We start from the raw sequence: 20,706 nt of genomic DNA, 5'->3' as shown, positions 1-20,706 counted from the left end.
ACGTGACCTTTTACCTGTACCCTTTGGAGAGACTGCTTATTAGCACTCCCATGTAAAAAGTCCATCCAGTACCCATAACAAGGGCCCTTTTACCTTCATATAGCCTGAGACACGTCAGAAGATTGCCTCTTAAGTTTGGGCATGTGTGATTTATGAATTGACTCTTAAGGAGTGGTCCAAAAGACCACGTCTCCCTTTCATATAAAAAGGTAGTTTGGCCTTCTCAGCTTCTACTTTGTTCATAATAAACTCAACACCAAGGAAGTCGGTATAGCTGGGCAAGAGAGATTGCAGGCCTAGGGGTAGAATCTCTGCTGAATTGCTACACTCCCTCCTGAATGAGGCCTGGTTCACAGAACTGATTTATACTGTGACCCAGAAAGAGAAAGACCACCTCTACGTTTATCAAGAAACTAGACGGAGCATGCCAGGAGGACAGACCTGAATTCCAGGAATATTAAGGCCAAGCTGACTGGAATGACCTGCGAAGGAGAGCCTAATGAGCCACTAGCTCTTCTCTGAGTAGCAGCTTAGGAGAAGGAAGAATGGTAGCTCTTTGCTGTTACACCATCTTAAAGAATTGAGACAGGGGAGCCTACACCATCCATGAACCTATACTAAGCCAATAGGGCGCTCCTTACTTACCTCCCCTTAACAGTAGAGAGATAACAAGACAACTTCCATATTCTTCACTTGGGGTCTGGCTGAATGTAGGAAGCTGGCTCTGTATATGGTATCACCACTAATTGGTTATACTGTGCACAGAGTACAGGGGTTCTACAAAAGTGTACAGGGCTCGATGTAAAACCCAATGTGCTCCATTAGTGGCAGCCTGCAAAGCTACTTTTTATTACACTGATTGTCTCGAGGGGCCCACACAATATTTTAAATTGCAGGAACATAGTAAAGCTACCAGTTGGAGTGCGAGACAGTGTCTTTTTTTTGCATGGTTAGGCCCCACTTTTTCCTGGTTTTGATGTGGTTTCAATTGTAGTGCATTGGTCCCCATGCCAGTGCTCCTTTCCCAAAACATTTCCACAATTGGTACTTCTGCCCTCTGTAGGTCCCTAGTAAATGGTACCCTTGGTACCTACGGCCTGGGAGCTGAAGGGGGTCCCCAGGGAACCCCCTCACTGGGACTATGCCACTGCCCTTGAAGCCTGCATGCCCCTGAGAGGGAGAAATACACAAAGTCGACATGGCGCCATGCCTGGGTGCCATGCCAACCAGCACTGCCTGAAGGTATAGGTAAGTCACCCATATAGCAGGCCTCACAGCCCTGAGGCAGGTTGCACTATACCACAGGTGAGGACGTATCTGCATGAGCAGATATGCCACTACACAATTAGGGTCCATCCCTTAATAGTGTAAATGCTAGTGAAGCCATAGAGAGTACATGGGCTGGAGACTCGACAATTTGAGTCCCCTAGCACTAATATGGCTTCACTAACACGGGCGTTTTTGGTACCAAACTACTCGTTTCAATAAATCAACACTGATGCCAGTGTGAGATTTATTGTACCGTGTACTCAGAGAGGACCTCAGAGGTGCCCCCTGAAAACCTACTAATCCTGGTGTGGTCTCTGACTGGCTTTAGGGAGCCAGCCACCACTAGATATGTTTCTGGACCTCTGGGTAGAGAGCCCCTGCTCTCTGGGACCAGAAGCAATGCACATCCTGAGCAGAGGTCTCACACGTTCTCCCCCAGAATTGGCCAGTGCTTCAAAGGCCTACCGCCTTTGTAATGCGACCCCCGTCCTCTGCTGCTAGTAGCAGATGGCAGTCCCTGGTATACACCCCCAATTTGGGTGGGAAAACCTGCGGGAAAACGTAGGAGAATAGGTGGTGTGCCCACTTCTGCCAACTTCACCCCTAAGGTGGGGGAGGCGACGTGAAGCACATCTTTCAGTCCCTGCCATCTTGAAGATGGAGAGACCCCTCCAATCAGGTCTAGGTCTATGCTCCCTCTCAAAGACTTTTAGTATTTAGGTGGCTTTCCCAGCCCAAGAAACTATATCTGTGACAAACTAAGAAAAAAGAAGACATCCCTGCAGAGATGACTAAAGAAGACAAATGCCTTGGCCCCAGCCCTACTGGCTTGTCACTAACTTTTGCAGACCTGTGACCTGTCTTTCAGCCAGCGACGCCTGAACATCCTGTGAGGCAACTCCTCCAAGGGTTCCTGATCCCAGCTGGAACCGCGATCCCTGCACACTGTGCACCCGGCTCCCATGTTCTGGCTCTGAGTGGATCAGTGTCTCCCCAGCGATATTGACCTCGTTCCCAGCATTGGCTGACCTCTCCTGATCTTCAAGGTGGCACCTGCAGTGTGAATTCAGAAGATCCCCCAGGCTGGGTCCGGTAATAAGAATCTGACGTCAAAAGGCACCCCTGCACCCGAAGCCCCTGGCACTTGGTGAGCTGAACTGGCGGTGATCCTATGACCCCCTACATCTCTACCTATGTCTACTGTCATTGGTCTCCCTTCTGCAACCTCCAGTTCAAAGCCTGCAGCCTGTTTGCCAAAAGAAAAACCCCCCACTAAACATCATTGGGCGCTCTACACTGATTTTTCACCCTGCACCCGGCCGCCACTGTGCCGCTGGTGGTGCAGTTTTGGTACTCACCTAACCCTTGCCACTAGCTGGCCATTGGTCCTGAAGAATGGAGTTGTGTGTTACTTACCTGTATAACTGCGATATTGTTTTTCCAATAGGATAATACTGAACTGTTCTGAAAATATTCTGTGTTGATTTTTAGAAGTGAAACCAATGGTGATCTTACTGCGGAGATATTGGTCTTAAAATAAAATGCACACAAAGTATATTTTTCTAACGTTGGTCTAGATCTGATATTTGTCAATGTTGTGCAATAGATGTCTTACACTCCTCTGTGTTAAGCCTAAGGCAGCTCACCAACACTACCACTACTAGAGCACTTTGGCTTTTACATTAGGCCCTGCACACTTTTGAGGAACCCCTGAACTCTGTGCACAGAATAACTAACTAGTTGGCATACCATATACAGAGCCAGCTTCCTATAGGCTGAAAGGCCTGCTGCTGTAATGGCGACTGACCTTATACTGCATGAAGTGTCTGTAGGCATGGCACACTGGAGATGTGCCATGTCATGTCTTCACTTTTCTCTGCACCATGGCATGCAGCATGCACTGGCAGGTTGCATGTGGGTGCGGAGGGGTCTCTTAGGGTGGCACAATACATGCTGCACCCCTTAGAGACACACTTTAGCTTCCCTGCCCTAGGTACCAGGGTATAATTTACTAGGGACTTACAGGAGCTGCTAAAAGTAATGCAAATTATGTGGAAACAAATGTACAATTTTAGTGAAAAGGTGATCTGGCACTGGGGACCAGGATAGCAGGAACCCAGTGCACCTCTGTAAAAAGTGCATCAGATACCAGGTAAAAAGTGGGGGTGACCATGTCAAAAAGGGGTACTTACCTAGTGTCCATAAATCCATAAAAAATCATGCTATTTTTAAATATTGGTGTCCAATTTCTTGAGAGTTGAGAATTACACAGTGAAGTCTTGCGACCACACCATATAATACATCACATTTCATCAAAACAGCCACACATGCTTTGAACATATTGCAAGCTGCTTGTGGGCTTTGTAGGGCAAATCGAAGCTGGTTGGAGGCTACTGCATCAAGGGAGGAAGAGGTGGAAGATGGCTGCACAAAAAAAACTGTGCTTGCTGCACAACTACTGATTCTGACTTATATGTTCATAGCATGACATAGGCGTGGACCGGCTTTGGTACAGGCCTAGGAATGTACCGAAGGGGCAGTCCATGGTGGGGAAGGACCCGTCAGTGGTTGTCCAACCTTGAGTTGCTGCAGCTGCATAGGTCCAGAATGCACAACAGAGGGAGTCAATAGCATTTGGAAAATGTGCAGGATTGAGTCAATAAAGAATGCTATCTGCTGTAAGGTGTGATGCGGTGGGGGTGGGGCGCGGATAGTGTCAGGTTGGTGACCAAATGCGCGACGAGCTCAGAGTCAGAAGACAGTGGACCCTTCGAGTGGCAGCCTTGCGACTTTTCCCTAGACTTTGTGTGGCAAAATGAGAAAGAGTCCTGCTTTGCTTTCTTGCATTTATGGCATGTTTTCAATTTCTACTTACCGAAGATTTTGAGTGGGGACAGGGTTTTTAGCAAAAATAGGACTTTGCACAGGACTGGCCTTGTGACTATGAAAGAAAAGAAATCCATGTCTTGAAGCAGGATTTCTGTTTCAAGCATGACTGCTTCTTATGCTGGGTGATGTAAAGCTTTGTCTTAAGCTCCCAGATTGCCTTCGGAAGCATGAGCGTGTACTTACCGCACTGCTTTGAGTCATGACTACAGCCCAAACAGCGCAGGCATATGTTGTGCAGATCTGTGACTGACATCTGTTTCCTGCAGCTCGGCTTGAATCATGTTGTTTAAGGGGAGATATCCTCCCTGGCACACTGTCTTTGAAAAAAAAATCCGGACTGTTGGGAGCAGAGCTCCAGATCTGTATGGAAGGGCAAGTAAAAAAGAGCGCAGGCTGTGGCGCTTTTATGTGCGGCTCCGCTCTGTCTCATCCGTGGCAGCTCTAAATCACCACAGAGCAGTATGGCATACCTAAAGGCACACAAGACATTACTGAAAAATCTTCAGATCCAGTCTAGTGCCTGGGAATGTTCTAAAGGAGAGAAATCTGCGGTCAGGTGTATACCTCAGAACTATGGTTCCCTCGCCTCACCTAGAGGTCTGGAGTCACGGGGTTCTGAACTCCGAGCCACATCTGACTTATTCATTGGACTCCTTTGAACCACCACCCAGTCCACCACTGGTGTGCTGGGTCACAGTGGCAGGTGCCTCTCCCTCTTTAGGGAAAGGCATTTGCCACAGATTTTTCCTGCCCAGAACCGCTAATGACAGACCACGCAGAGGAAGAGAAATGTTCTTGGTGCACACAGAGAAAGCTGTACGCAAGACTTTTCTCCATATACCCACTGCACCGATGGGCATCCTTTCATCAAATACCTGCTAGTAGGCATATTTGGAACACTCAATAGGGCTAAGCTAATTGTCTTCCAACAGTGGGTATGGAGGAAAACACTTCCACCAACAAGATGCTTGCTCAGGGCAAAATTATGCCCAAAGTGTCTATGGTATTTCTTCCATAAGAGAGTCTACACCACCTACACATTTGCACATCTAACAGGGTCTATTGACAGATCACAAAGGTTGCACAAAATATTTAGGACATTTAGTTGAGCAACTGAGCACTGGTAGTGCAGGACCTTTGAGATCTGTAGCTCCCAATCTGCTCTCAGTGAGCTCCTACCCTGTTGCCTGAGTGTTTTAATGAGAATCCAGACTACTCTCTCTCTCTCCTACAGTGAGCTCTATACAGAGCTCCCTGCGATCCCAGCAAGTTGCCATTACACACGCGGACAGTGAGAGACTAAAAGTTGGTGAGAGCAATGAGCGTGAGGTGTAAGGTGCTGCCTTACCTCTGCATTCTGCCATGAGAAGCACATGAAATGTGATGATGCAGATGACATGAGGTGCAGGCAGCAAAACACAGACAACAATCCATGGGGTGAGGGAGGGAGAGGAAAAACAAAGGGTTAGTGCAAACGTGATGTAAAACAAGGATAAAATGAACAAAAAAACTGGAACCTATAGTTACACAACTCAAAACAGACAAGTGCAGATTAGAGTCTAGGATCAGCCTTCATGCAAGGAATCCTCCACACTGTGTAAAATAACACTGTAGACTACCACGGAGTGGTGTTCTGGGCAGGAAAAGGAAAACGAGACAGATTGCAGGTGAATGTAGGAACATTATTTAAATACAGACTGCTGAAGTGAACAGGACAAACTGCTATGTTCAGAAGAAGGAATACAGCACAGACTGCTAGACAGATTACAGGAAGAGCGTACAAACTGCTACAAAGTACACAGGAAAAGAGACAGTAACTGCTGTTGTGTGCTGGAAGTCAGAGCAGACTGCTTTTATGTGCAAAACCTCAAAGACCATGCAAACTGCTGATTTGTCCAGGCAAACAAATGAGAGGGAAGACTGTTTATGCAAGGGAAGGAAAAACGTACAAACAGAAGTTGAAATATGGAGGTGACAAAACACATCTGGGAAAGGATAGGGATAATACTAGCAGCTGGCAAAAGACAGGGAAGTAACTGTGGCACTAAGTGAAGGATGGGGTGGATGATAATGATAAAAGGGAAAGGATAGGGAGAGGACACAAACACATACCTGTGCAGACTGAGCCACAGCCTCATCCAATAGGACTGCCCGCTGACGCACTTCATCCCTGATGTTAGTGTAGGCTCTTTCAGCACTGGAGTAGCGCTCCTGAACCATTTGCCCTTCCTCAGAGTTCAGCTGCTCCAACTGAGGGCCAATCTTCAGGAGTTTGTCAATGTGTGGCTTGTGCTCAGCTATCGATTCACGGAGGACCTGAAGAGATTGAAAAAAGATGCATATTCAGAGAGCGACTGCACAATAGGTCATGAGCACAAATTGTATGGTTGGTAAAGTACACACACACACACAGGCATGCATTCCTTTGCTTTTAGATGGCAAGGAAGGCTCTCAGGCAGTCTTTAGAAGGTGCACACACGAGGTATTGAAGCATTGTTTGATGTCTGACTTTTGGTCTCCTGCGCCTGTCTGCCAGAGCTTTGCTTCAAGGATTGCAATTACATATATTCATCTGATGTTCTGTTCTCAAAGTGGACAATCAAGCAATAGCACCTTGTCCTGGATGATTGTAATGCAACTAATCAGGACCACTTACCCGCATGTCCTCCTGCTGCTGACGGAGCAGGTCCGGATCAACGGCAGGGGGTGGAAGAAGCTCTATTAAGCCCTGCGTCTCCTCTAACCAAGGGCTAAGATCTCCGTGAGTCTCCCAGAACTGTGCAACCAGGGCCTGTGCCCGCTCCAGGCCTGCATATCGCTCTGAATTCAGAAGACCGACTTCCTCGTACTGTTGTATAAAGGCTTGAGTCTTCTCCTGAATGGGGAGAGTGTGTGTTAGGAAGCACTATTCAGTACATACGAAAAGAAGGGCACAGACTCCACTTTAAACCATTTTACCCGTCCCCAATGGCACAAGACCAGAACAAAATGAATTAAAGATACCAAGTGAATCAGGCTTGGAATCATCAATAAAACACAAACATGATATCTAGGACTTAACCCCACCAAAAACTCTGATTAATTCCTGATAACAGAGAACTGCCACACAGATGGCTGCTTCACGTGCATCATATTAAAGAACAAGTACTGACTGTAATGACCCACCCATAATAGCACTGAAGCTGCAAAAATTTTTGAAAAATAAAATGCAAACCTGTTAACCATACAGAATTAAAGGTTGCCTTTTGATCTGATGCTAATTGCTCACAATGTACATGAAAGCTGAAGTAAGTATATATTTTTTGCCTTCCCTGAGACAGAATGTGATAGAAGCTTGAAAGAAATCTTTCTCCTTGTAGATAGCACTCTCTCTCAGCGTGCAGGAAGCCAGACCATTTCAGGTGGGGTAATGTTCTTTCACTGCTGAAGACCTCAACTTATGTGATTGCACAAGGGTGAGGTATCTCCAGCCTCTCACAGGAGACGGCTTGTAAGAGTGCTTGGTCTATAGGAGTTGGGAAATGGTTGTTACTAGATGAACAACCCTTCTCGGCCAAGAGTGCCCTCTCCACTGCACTATAATACTTAAATAGGGTCAGTCCTCATGGTCTGGAACTCCGGAATAAGGCACGTATACCTCAAGTGTACATCAGGCAAATACCTTGTGACCTGTAATCTCACTCTGTGAATACCCTAATAAAAAAATCCAAATTGTACTACACTATGCATTCTGGTTATAGATGACAAAGAACACACTGAACATTTAACCAGAATGGGATACACAACCCAAAGAAACTAGTGATAAAACCCACTTACATATCAAGCCGTAAACTAAGTAGATTTTTGATGATGAGAACCAGCTTGAGTTCCTCATTTACACAATTAAACCAATTGACTGAAGACACCTGGCTCATTCCATTCACTTTACATTGAGAACTGCCCAAGAAGATCAATACTAAACATAACCCAATACTCCTCAGCCCGGGATGCAGAATTCAATCTAGCGCAGTGATTCTTAACCTGTAGTCCGATGACCTCTGTGGGTCCACGAGGCCTACTGAAGGGATCAGTGACAGTTTTTCAAAATTATATAGTATTACACTTATTAATAAAGCATATACAATTAAAGAAGCAAAATTGAAAACTTTTCCCATAGTTGATTGGAAAAAAAACCATAACTTTATACGGTTATTACAAATCATTAAAGTGCATAAAACATGATTAAATAATATAACGTAACCAGAACAAGTCCTCAAAAACTGATATAGAAATCAAACAGTCTTAAATGGACCACTCAACAAAGGGAGAAGGACAAACTAGAATCCAATTACGTGCGGAGATCAACACAAAAACTCTTCCAGTCCGCCAGGATGGCTTCTAACGCCAAGAAGTCCTTCTCGAGTTGAAGATCCAGTTTTAAATCAAGTTAAAGACACGATAGGTATCTAAAACATTATAAGGAAACCATGTGATATTCAGGTACCACATAAGATTGACAGTTGTGCAACAATACATGGGAGCTAAACTGCGAATACTTGTGAAAATTAGTAGGAAATGGCAACCATGGTGAGTTTAAAAGTTATATTAGAATTCATGTCCCTTATACGCAGACGACACCCAACTCATCCTCTAAATCACCGACGACCACACCACCACCATAACCAACTTCCACAGATGCATGACAAACGCCGACCACTGGATGATGAAGAACTGCCTGCAGCTGAACACAGACATGATGGAAGTACTGATCTTTGTCAACAGCAGCAACACATGGAACAACTTCTGGTGGCCATCAGACATGGGACACGGACCCACTCCTTCCAACCATGTCCGAAACCTCAAAATCATCATTGACAACAAGCCCATCATGAAATCGAAAATCAACGCCGTCCCCTACACATGAGACGCATCGTGCCACAAGCCCTCATCACCAGCCGACTAGACTACGGCAATGCCCTCTACACAGAAATCGCTGCACACCTTCTACAGAGGCTTTGGACCATAAAGAACACCACAGCCAGACCCATGCTCAGCCTTCCCTGATGGACCCACATCACAACCAACCTTAGGAAACTCCACTAGCTCCCTGTACTGAAGAGATGCCAATGCAAGCTGCTGACCCACGCACACAAGGATCTACACAACCAAAGACCCACCTACATTAACTACCGCCTGAATTTTCACCAACCATTGAGAAGATTATGCTCCGCCTCCCTTTCACTTGCCCATGAAGGAGGCTCCTTCTCCCATATCACAGCAAAGACCTGGAACAGCAAAGACCTGGAATAGCCTTCTCCCGCACCTCTAAACCCTCACCTCACTTCCGAAATCCCGAATGGCCCTAAAGACCTGGCTGTTCGAATAAGCCTCCGGGGCCTGCAAGAGTTTGGATACCCTATCGGGTGATTTGCCACGCTTTCCTGATTGAATGATACCAAAAATAGCAAAAATGTTTAATACATCGAACTCGTGGATGCAGAGTAAATGGTATCAAACATTTTCATAAAAGGGAGCACTTTAAAAGTTTTGAAAAATTGAGGCGACACGCCTGCATAGTGCCTTTCGCAGAACCTTTGTAGCTTTTACATGGGTTAAAGACCATATACTTGGTCTTGGATGTATTCAGCTCGAGGCCACAGTGGTCACAAAAGAGATAATCATTGCAGCAAAATTGACAACACCCTAGCAGGAGGGTATCATGGTTGAACCACAAGCCCGGGACCTTGATTTCTGAATATGTAGGGAGGTCATTCTGCCAATCAGTTAGGAAATCCACCCACCTATTGATTAGTAATAAAAAGAGGGTGGGGCCCAAAACACAGCCCTGGCGGACCCATTCCCCTCCCCTTTAGGAATACGCCTTGGAAATTCCCCATTAGGGGCCCTCTAACTTGGGCGTAAGTGCACTTATTGGAGGAAGCTAGCTCTTTATGTGGTATACCAATAACCCGTTATATCATGTAAAGAGTCAACAGATTCCTCAAGAAGTGGACAGGGCTTATATGCAAACCCAAAGTGCCTACTTGGGGTAGTGTGGTTGAGCAACTTGTTCTTCGCATTTTTGACCTCCATTCTGCTTTCAACCTGAGAGGGAGAAAATGTGGGGCGTACTGAGGGAGAAGGGGATGACACATGAAAATTTTGAAATTCTAATTAGACTGCATGAGTGAAGGAAAGTCTGTTTCTGTTGCAGTACTCCCCACTTTTTCCCTGGCTTTTGATGCAACTTTAACTGTACAGTACTGGGTCCCTGCTAACCAGGTCCCCAGTATCAGTGTGCTTTCCCAACAACTGTACCAGGATTTGCACAACTTCAGACTCCATTGCAAGTCTATAGTAAATGGTACTCCTGATACCTACAGCATTGGAACTGAAGAGGGTCCCTTAGGGACGCCTCACCAATGCCCTGCAAACTGACACCACAGACTGCATACCTTGGTGCAGAGAAATACAGCAAATTCGACATGGCACACTGCCTTTGCGCCACATCAAGCAGCACTGCCTAAGGTATAGGTAAGACACCTCTCGCAGGCCTTACAAGCCCTAAGGCAGGGTGAACTATACCTCAGGTGTGGGCATATCTGCATGAGCAGATATGCCCACACAATATTTAAGTCTATTAATATTGTAAGTGCCAGAGAAGCCATAGAGAGTACATAGGCTGGAAACTTGGCAACTCGAGTTCCCCAGCACCATGATGGCTTTACTGAACACAGGTGTGTTTGGTACCAAACAACTCTTATTAAACCCACACTGATGCCAGTGTTGTTTTTATGAAAAACAAGTACCCAGAGGGCACCTCGAGGTGTTCCCTTAAAACTTACTGACCCCGGTGTAGTCTCTGACTAGCTTTAGGCAGCCTGCCACCACCAGACATGTTTCTGGACCCATGGGGTGAGAGCCCTTGCACTCTGCGGCCAGAAACAAAGCCCATGCCTGGCGAAGGTGTCACACCTCCTCCGTTAGGCAGGTACACTGCACGAGAGGGAAGATTTAAAGGCCTTGCTGCCTTTGTAATGCGACCCCAGCCCCTGCTGCTTGTTGCAGATGGCAGCCCCCGGTTCAATCCCCCACTTTTGACAGGAGAACTGGTGGGAAAACTAAGTGAGAATAGGAGATGTGCCTGCATACCCCCCCCCCCTCGCACCCCCCCCCCTTGCCAGCTCCAACCCTCAGTTGCTGGAGGCAAAGTGAAGCACATTTTTCAGTGCCCACCATCTTGAAGATGATGGGACTTATCCAATCAGGGCAGGACTATTCCCCCTCCCTCCCACAGGAGAGTGGCATAATAGAGTGTAGATACCCCAGGTAAGGGACCCATTGGTCCCTACCGGTCAATCCCCTGTAACGCCCCTAAATCTAGTATTCAGGTGGCAGCCCTTGACCCTGAAGTTTAGATTCCTGATGACCTACGAAGCACAGACACCGAAGAGGCGCAACAGCAAGAAAGAAGGACCAGTGACTGACTCAGCGCCAACCGTACAGGGCTGTCTGCTGCCTTTCACCCCTGCTACAAAAGTCGACTCGTCCTGCAGGCCCAGCGACCTCCAAAAATCTGGGAGGATTGCCTGCTTTCAATAAAGACCAAGAACTCCTGTCATGGACAACAGATATGTTCATAAGAAACCAAAAACAAAGGATATTTGAACCCTGCTGAACCGCGAAAACACACCACCAGACCCACCTGTGCACCAGAAGCTTCCCGCTCAAGTCCATGTGGCCCACAGAAGGTTCCCTAGAGGTCCTGAATCCAAGTCTGATGAGGGTTTACTCCTCCTGGGCACCACAATGACACCTGCAGCCTCAACCCGAAGACCCCCCCTTAACCGCAACCTGCTCGGATAAGCTTTTTCCAATGTCAAAGGCCATCCCTGCACCGAAGCCCCTGGGACTTAGGGAGCTCGACCAACTGTGTCCCCAAGCATCGGTAGGTACCTGGGCGGCTTTTGGTTTTCATCGTCCAGCCGCCTGGCCAAAGCCTGCGGTCTTTTTCCTAAACCTCCCTTGGTTTGCATTGGACGCCTGGCGCTGTTTTGGCACTCTGCACCCTGCTGCCCCTGAGGATGCATGCTGGTGCTGCTCTTTGGCCCCTCCAATGCTTGCCTAAACCCCCGGAGATTGACCCCAACACCGCTTTTACTTACCTGTAAACTGCATATCTTCGATCACCCCCAGTATCCATTGGTTAACTTTGGGTGCCATACTTCGAACTTGACCTCTGCAACTGTCCTCCCCATTGCTGCTAGTGGTGGTGAAGTCGTGGTGCTAACTTGAACCTTGCCTTGTGTTTATCTGAAACCCAGAAGACTGGATTTGTAAGTCATGTCCTTACCTACAAAACTGCTTTCTTGTTTTCCTCCCATGAGTTAACATTGCTGAACTGAAAATTCTACCATGTGTCAACTTTTTGAAGTATTGTTTATGAGAAAGGTACCCACCTTTGAATGTAGAGCTTGGTCTAAAAATAAACCTAGACAAAAGCGTAGTTTTGTAAAATTGGTGTGGATCTCCTTTTTGAGTTGTGTGTCATTTATTGATCATTGGGTGTATTTGCAGATGTCTTGCACTCCTCTGTTAAGCCTAGGGCTGCTCGACCACACTACCCCCTAACAGAGCATTTTAGGATTGCTTAATTAGCACATTTCCACACATAAGGGATTCTCCTGGACTATTTACACGTATTTCAGATTTTTGATATATCACAAAGAGCCAGCTTCCTACAAATTACATTAGTTTCAAGCGATCCCAAGGACCTTTATGTAAGCTCCCATTGTGCATTACAATTGACTCTTTACAAAAAAGCACCAAACAATTGCCTTGAAAATAATGTGTTGAGCATGTGGAACATCCCATGAAGAAACCTGACCCTCAATGAATTAGATGACAAGAGACAGAGCTTTGAGAGCCAATGTGTTTTACAATACCCCTCTCCGTTCCTTCAAACGTTTTTGTGACAAGCAAAAATGGGTCATGGCAAAGGTTGCCGAGCAATGGAATGGCACTGTAGTGCAGTTGTAGGGTGGCCAATAACACTCACACCTGCTAACCTTGCACCTCACCAAGCGGAGGGCTGAGGTAACAATTAGGTGACAAACAGAAATGGCTAAAGAAAAGAGTAAGCCGATATTTTGAAAAGATTGGAAGCATGTTTTTGCTAGCATTTTTGCAATATTAACAAAAAGGCAAGGGCCACTCCCTATATGCATGCAGTTGCATCGTCTTCAGTGAGAAGGCAGAAGTTAGCATCTATGGAAACACTTGGTGTCCAACAGGTGGTATGGCTGACCCATACACGTAAGATCTACAGGAAGGGGTTAATGGCCAAAGGGATATTGATGACAGACGTATCACTCAAAGAAAATAATGACAGATAAGATCTGCACCCTATAAAACATGCTCTGCATTTATCTTATTACTTTCTAGCAGCACATCATCCCCATACACCTACAGATGTGTGAGCATGCCACCTTTCTACGGGCAGGTTAGCACTGACCAAATAGTGCTCCCCTTTCTGGAGACAGTTCATACTGACACCACAGTGGACTACTTCTGCAGACTTGTAACAATGATAGAAGAGTTACTGATTGCCCTGGGGTGGGTAATGACACCAGAATGCTCCGCTTTAACAGGCAGTCTACATTTGACATTGACGTGACATAAGAGTGTGCTCCTTCTAACAAAAACCGTAACACTAATGAAAAGGTGTTTTCCTTCCTACTGACAGGTTATATTAATAAGTAAATATTTTCCTTCCTATAAACAGGTAATGCTTACGCCAAGGCACTGTGCTGCGATCTGGGAGTCCCATAACAGGCAGAGAATAAAATGTTACTTTACCTGAAGAACGGCCTTCTGCTCCTCCCCGCAGGCCCCAAGGATCTCATCTCGAAGTTTAAGCAGCTCATCCATGGAATCCTTGTGTCGGATAATGTCAATGGAAAAGGCCTATGGGGAGAAAAAGGCATAGTAAGTACAGAGTGGACCAAGGGAAGCAATAGCAGAGAGGACCCGCCTAGCAAACGTCAAGGAACAGTGTGAATCAACAATGCCAGACCCTCCACTTAGATGACAATGGTGAGGGCTTCAAGAATAGTGAGTGAAGGGAAATTGAGAGCCAAGTTAGAGGAGCATCCATAATACCCTCTCCCATAAGATGTTGATGGCCAAGACCTAAGGAGAAAAAAGCCTCTGTAATAGAGGAAGAACTGTGTTTTACACTGAGTATCACATGACTCCTCAGAGATGACAATAGGGAGACCTACAACACTGTGAGGCAAGGGAATAGTGACAACATAGAGACCCAAGGCATAGCTGCGCTGCCGCGACTTTCTGCCGTGGTTAGATGTCAATAGTAAAGGAATATGGAAGGGGAGGCCCCATAATAGTAAAGGAAAGCTCCACAAGACTGAAACCTGTGGTTTAAACAAGCTTGTATCTTGAACATTTACAGATGTTGAGAGTGAATGAAAATTCCACTTTGAGTGAAAGGGGCAAAGGGAGAGAGTATTGTATAGCTTACGTGAACCCCACCTGCATATGACAAATGTGCTCATGCTCTGGATGGGCCTCTGATCTTTCCATAACTTGATGGCCGAGCAGCTTGTCTTCCAGTTGCAGCAACTACTGACCGGCCCACGCATAGTGCTCCACTGGCTAGGAGTTACTTCTGTACCTGAACATGCCTCCTTCAGGTATGCAAATCTGGTGCCCGTCGCCTATCCGCAGTCTGCCCATCACCTGCATCACTCCCCGCTTTACATGCTCAAGACCCTCATGCCCCAAATCCTCATGCTGTTCACACCCCAAGACCCCTCATGCACCCAAGATAACTACCACTTAAAGTGCGCACACACACACACACACACACACACACACTGCACGTCTCAAGCTCTGCACCTCTTATTCTTCTCATGCCCTGAACCTCTCATGCTTCCCATGCCATGAACCGTTCATGCTGCCTAAGTCCTGGTCATCCACCACAAGATGACCCAGACCTCCAAATATGATGCTCATGCACAAGACATCATGCCCCTGCTGCCCATGCACTGGACATCATGCCAAGGCTGCCTGTATACCAGACTCCTCTTTAGACATGCTGCACGTACCTTCTGCACTTGCAGCTGCGCGGTGGTCTGGTCCTGCTCTAATCGGATTGGACCCAGTGCCAGCAGTTTCCGCTTGGTCTCTGCGACCCAGGCTAACTCTGCATCAGTGGCCTGCTCATACTGGCAGAGAGGAAGACGACAAGCAGTGCAGAGCATTAACACAGCAAGCACATTGATTACAGGCAGCATACAGGACATCACATGGCTTAAAGGAGAATGAGGCAATGGTAAGTGTTATAGGCGATAGGAGAACTGTGTAGTAGGCAACAAAGCTTACAGGAGCCTGAATCTCTGAAGAGACTTCCCACCTTTGTACTCAGTACAGAAGCACTGAGGGCTTCAGGCGACACAAAAAAACACAAAGCTTTGCATACAGAAGCGCGGAGACCGATAAGGCCTTGATACAGCTTACCAAAGACAAGTGCACAAATAGGCCTTCATACAGTGCACTGAGCCTAGACAGGGCTTCACACATTACATATAGGAGAATAAAACACAGTTAGTCTTTATACAATATACTGCAGAGAATGGCATATAGGCCTTATAGAGCATAAAGGAAACCAGCACAGGTAAGGCTTTTTACAGCACAAGAGAAAACAAAGTACTGACTGGACTACACAAATCCCAAAAAAGCAGTGAGCAAAGACAAAGCTTATAGCACTGCCTACAGGCCCATGTAACACGCAACAAGGCCTTGCTCTCAGATGTATAGGGTAATTGGAACAGTTGCACAAACACAGCACAAAGCACCATCAAAGCCAGACCTCGTACTGTACTTGTTAGCTGTAACAGGAAAGGACAGCCTATTACTGAGCTACCTTAAGGCTTGTTTTAAAATTTTTTTTTAAGTAGCACATGGAGAATTATGTATCATACCTATCTCTACCTAGATGTCCCTTCTGAAAGCACACTGTGTGCCACCAGCACTGTCACAGGCTAGAAGAAGAAAAACCTTATGTATGTGGAACATCACAGCTGAACATTGCACCTGCTAGCCAAATCTTTCCATTAACCTCAATATTGGGATTGAGGCAAGGGGAGCCCAGGTCCCTGTAGCAAAGTTTCAGGTGTACCATCCATTTTACTTTCACTGCCTGGAAGTGATGAACCCGCTTCAAGAACCACTCATCCAAATATTAATCTTCTGTCCGCACTCTTTAACTTGATCACCTGATTTGAACAGTACATACTCCACATTTCCATCCTTGGTGACTGCTGTGTAGATAAATATTGTACATTTTTTAGTAGTGTAAACTCAGTTTAGTACAGCAGAGTTTGAAGTGCTACAACCAAATTTAGCCCAGTTACAAACCACAAAGTAAGAGTGTTGACGCGAACACTGAGGTTTTGCAGCAGCTGTAACAAAGCTTGTAGAGATATCCCCCTTAAAGGGCACTGAACCCGGAGCAGTGAGCTAGGCATAGTAGGCTGTCAAAGACTTAAACTAACTGTGACAAGAAAAAGACAAAACGCGTAGTTTTACAGACATGTCACCTAAAGATTGCTCCCAAACCTTTGCACTTCATAGCACTCTCTTTGGCAAGCTAAAGTGTGGTGTACTGTTTGTATCAAAATATAGATGCCAAGGAAGGCATGCAACCCTAAACGTGGTATGTAAAATTAGCTAAGCTGCAAATTCTTGCATGTGGTAGGCACTACAGCCATGATACTGAATAGGTGGGAAAACATGAAAGAATGTTTGCGATATGCACTCAGACCATGCTGCCCAGGGAAGCACATAGCCACATATTAGGTCTGCAAAGTGGCCATGAGGCATTCATCATCATTTTGTGATGAACCACAAGGAAAGCATCCAGCACTACATGCCCAACAATGCTCTGTGTTATCTGCGATATTCAGCTCAGCTCTGCTTATACATGTCTGTAACTACCATGAGCCATCAGCTCAGATGGCCGCCACACATCTGTATGTATACTCGAGATCATGGCTCACACTAACTTCACCACCAGCTAAACACATGTTAGTGTGTAAGGCGTGGAGAGGGGCAGACCAACATAATCTTCATCACCATTCCTAGAAGAGGACTGGGTGTAACCTACACTAACTCCAACACCACCCACCCCAGACCTATCGGGAAGAGAGGAGACCTACACTGACTACACTAGCAACCAACCCCTAGACACACTGCTTTGCGGGAGACCCACTCCAATTCAAATAACAGCCCCCTTTAGTGTTACAGGTGTTGTGCCGAGGGAAAGACACAAGCACACTAACTCCACAACTCGACCATCTCAGTGGTAGAAGAGGGACAGACTAGAACTAACTGCACAATTAACCAAATGCAGGAGTTTGGGAAAGGGAGAGGTGCACACCACTTCCACAAACAGTACACATTTGGGGAAAAGAAATGGAGACTCACACTTAATCAACAATTAACCCTTTTCAGGTGATAAGTCAAACTATCTAAGAGGCAGAAAGGATTTCAGCTCTGCCTAATAACCCTTGTTTAAAATATTGCGCAAGTACATGGTTAACAAGGAATAGTCATCATTATTCCTTCCTCCGAATACTGACGGGTCGCATAAAAAAAATACAAAAATAATTCTTGCATAGAACAAACAGCAACAAGTGCTCCTACCTGCTGGGACCGCTGTATAGCTGCATCAATCTGGTCTACCCGCTGTCCAACAGTGTCACTGATGGACTTGTACTGCTCATTGGCTTCAGACACAAGCTTGTCCAACCCTTCCCGAGCTCTCCAGGGCACCAACTCCAGTAAGGCACTGCTGACTTCGTTCACAGTATCAAGCACTAGTCGCTGCTCCATCACTTCCTTCTTCAGCTCCTGTGAAACAGGTGGAAGCAAAGGTCAAATAAAACCATCCTCGAACTAGGAAACATGTGGAGCCCCTGCAGTAGTAGACCCTGGCAGGCTGCTTCTGACAATGTCTCTCAAGGAAGAAAAAGTTACCTTGCACACCACCTCTCCAGATTTATATAATAACATGCCTTGATAAATCCTCCCACTCCAGCTGAGGACTTAGAATCGTACAATTAAACACAACAGTACCTGCTTCTGTAGTCTGGAAATTTCATTTCAAGAATGTTTGCTGTACAGAAAATTAGTTAACTAATAACAACACCTCTAGTATAAAGAGAGAGTGCATGTGTGGAGCACTTGGTAGAAAGTGTAATTATTATTAGGATTGGGTTCTCAGAGGTGTGCATGATATGGAGACCTGTCCCTCGTGCAGACTCAATCCATGTTGTAAGTGAAGATGCATATACAGTGTTTAGCATCTTCCCATGTATGGACCTGGATATCAGGGAGCCAGTAGGCCCATAATTTCAGCTGTATTAGTTTTAGTCTTGCTGTTACAGAGTGATCTATATATATGCTTTCAAGGGCTTGTTATGATAAACGTCACATGAAGCAAGCGCCTGAATCTCTGGTTAGAACACTGCCTGGAGGCATGCTTGCTGCTGTGATGTGACCATGAAGGCCCTGAGTCGTAAACTTCCATATGCCAAATGAGGTTCCCCTTATGTTAGTATTAATGCATTCAGCTTTTTGTAATGCCACATGATCTCAATATTTTGATCAGCAGCAGCTGCATTCGCCGAAATGATGGCCCAGGACATAAAGCCAGTGAAAGGAACAATACAATACAGCATGAATGATGTATTTCCTATTACCAGTCACGGAAACACCAGAGTGAGTCAAGGACACACTGGTGGAAGTATGTTTCCTCATAAAAAACGAAGCTTAGTCTGTATTCAATATATTTTTTATCTCACCAGGCTGTTGTTGATGAGATCAAAATGGGGGATTTCACCTACCTCCATATTGTAGACCAGTATTGTCATTATGAGGGAGGAAAGCAGACTAAAGGCATGTACATAACCCACCATTACTCTTCTTATATTTCAAGAAGAAAGGTAAACTATTCTTAAGTTCACTATACCAAATCAGAGAATCTGGTACAGGAAGCTTCAGTAGAATTAACTTGTTGAGATTAGGAGTGGTACGTGTTATACCAGGGCTCTTCTGTCCTCACGCCTGGAGGGTCATGACAATATGTTTCATACTACCTCTTTAAGGGATTCTTCCTCCTCTGTGGGACAAGAGTTTTACAATAGAATTAACAAAGGTCCAGCCCATGGCCCTTTGGTACTCTGTGCTTCTGAGAACAAGCTAGTCTTCAGAGGTCATTCTGTCTTCCGATTTTTCCCTCCTTTTACTTCTTGATGACCAACATTATTAAAAAGCTTGTTTGGAGAAAGTGAACCTGACCACTGTTAAAAGCAGTGTTCTGCATGTTAACTACTTTTGGACTTGGAGCATCAATCTGATGTAGGAGGACTTGGCATGGAGGAATAGCAAAATGACAATTTGGTTCTAGGTGCAGTCAGCACTGGTGTGCCATTTGTAAGGTCAATGAGCAAGGTGTAACACTATGAAGTTTCCATTCCATTTTAATGTTTACTGTCTCTGGCCCAGTCAAGCCACTATAAGGCGGATGGATGAATTGAGACGGCTCTGTGAGTAAAATGCCTTCTCTGCTTGCAGGACAGCTGACTCTTGACACCATTTGTTGATGGGGTTCACTTAGAGAGCTATTACGAACACTGTAACCGTTTATAGCATTTGAGAAGTGTGTTTCTGTCAAGAAGAAAATCAGGTAAATTCTAGACATTTTTTTTTAAATATTATGTTTTTCGGCTTTGACATTCCACTAAAACTTGCAAGGTGTAATTTTATGTAGATCTAGGCAACATTTTCAGCCACAATTGAGTTTTCAACTTTTATTTTACATGTGTGGCTCTTGCCATTACCTTGATAAAAGCTACTGAATGGAGGTTCTGGCAGCACACGGTATCCGTAAACTACAGCTTTCTTAGAGGAAGTTTTCACTAATGCAAAAGACGTCTCCTCAAAGGTTTCCACAAAAAAATTCCTTTATGATTAGTAGCAGACTACAGGAGCTTACATCTTAATCATTATCCACTCCGGCTAAAAAAAGTGACTAATGGATAAACCCAGACTCTAGTTTTTGATGTAAAAGCAATATGCACCCATACATAAAGATCAATAGTGGTTAAAGAGACCTCCAGTAAAAGCCCTCGGCGAACAGCACCTTTTCACATGCTGGACAACAGGATCCAATAAACACACAAATATGTGCGTGTCCAGCCTCTTAACACCAAATCTGAGGGGAAAACCCACAATAATGTACTCCCTATAAACAGAACAACACTTCTCACCAATACAGACCCACAATATAGCAAAACATCAGGAGCCCTGCACAGCTATAACAGACAACAGTGCAGAACCAACAGGATTATCAACATGGTATGCTTTGTTAGGTTTTGGATACTGTGTTGTGACAATGACCGAGAAGGGCTGTTGTGTTAGGGAAAGAGTACTGCAGGAGGTGCTCTGTTAAGAAAACATGAAAGAAGAAAGTGCTGTAAGAATAAC

The 20,706-nt window shown here is 45.5% G+C and overlaps 1 protein-coding gene across 4 annotated transcripts in view; it reads right to left on the bottom strand.

Annotated features, from left to right (window-relative positions):
* MACF1 (microtubule actin crosslinking factor 1) overlaps positions 1-20,706 on the bottom strand; it is a 1,022,862-nt gene that overhangs the window by 228,548 nt on the left and 773,608 nt on the right. For all 4 annotated transcript variants that reach the window (XM_086955743.1, XM_086955745.1, XM_086955746.1 and 1 more), the window contains 5 exons: positions 17,863-18,069; positions 15,264-15,383; positions 13,996-14,103; positions 6,815-7,033; positions 6,271-6,474 (listed from right to left, as the gene is read on the bottom strand). In XM_086955743.1, the coding sequence (XP_086811869.1) occupies positions 6,271-6,474; positions 6,815-7,033; positions 13,996-14,103; positions 15,264-15,383; positions 17,863-18,069 (858 nt within the window). The remainder of the gene's footprint in view (positions 1-6,270; positions 6,475-6,814; positions 7,034-13,995; positions 14,104-15,263; positions 15,384-17,862; positions 18,070-20,706) is intronic.

Source organism: Lissotriton vulgaris, chromosome 2_1 (assembly GCF_964263255.1).
Source record: "Lissotriton vulgaris chromosome 2_1, aLisVul1.2, whole genome shotgun sequence".
Lineage (NCBI taxonomy): Eukaryota > Metazoa > Chordata > Amphibia > Caudata > Salamandridae > Lissotriton > Lissotriton vulgaris.
Note: the sequence above shows the minus strand (reverse complement) of the source record. Positions and strands in the feature narration are given on the sequence as shown.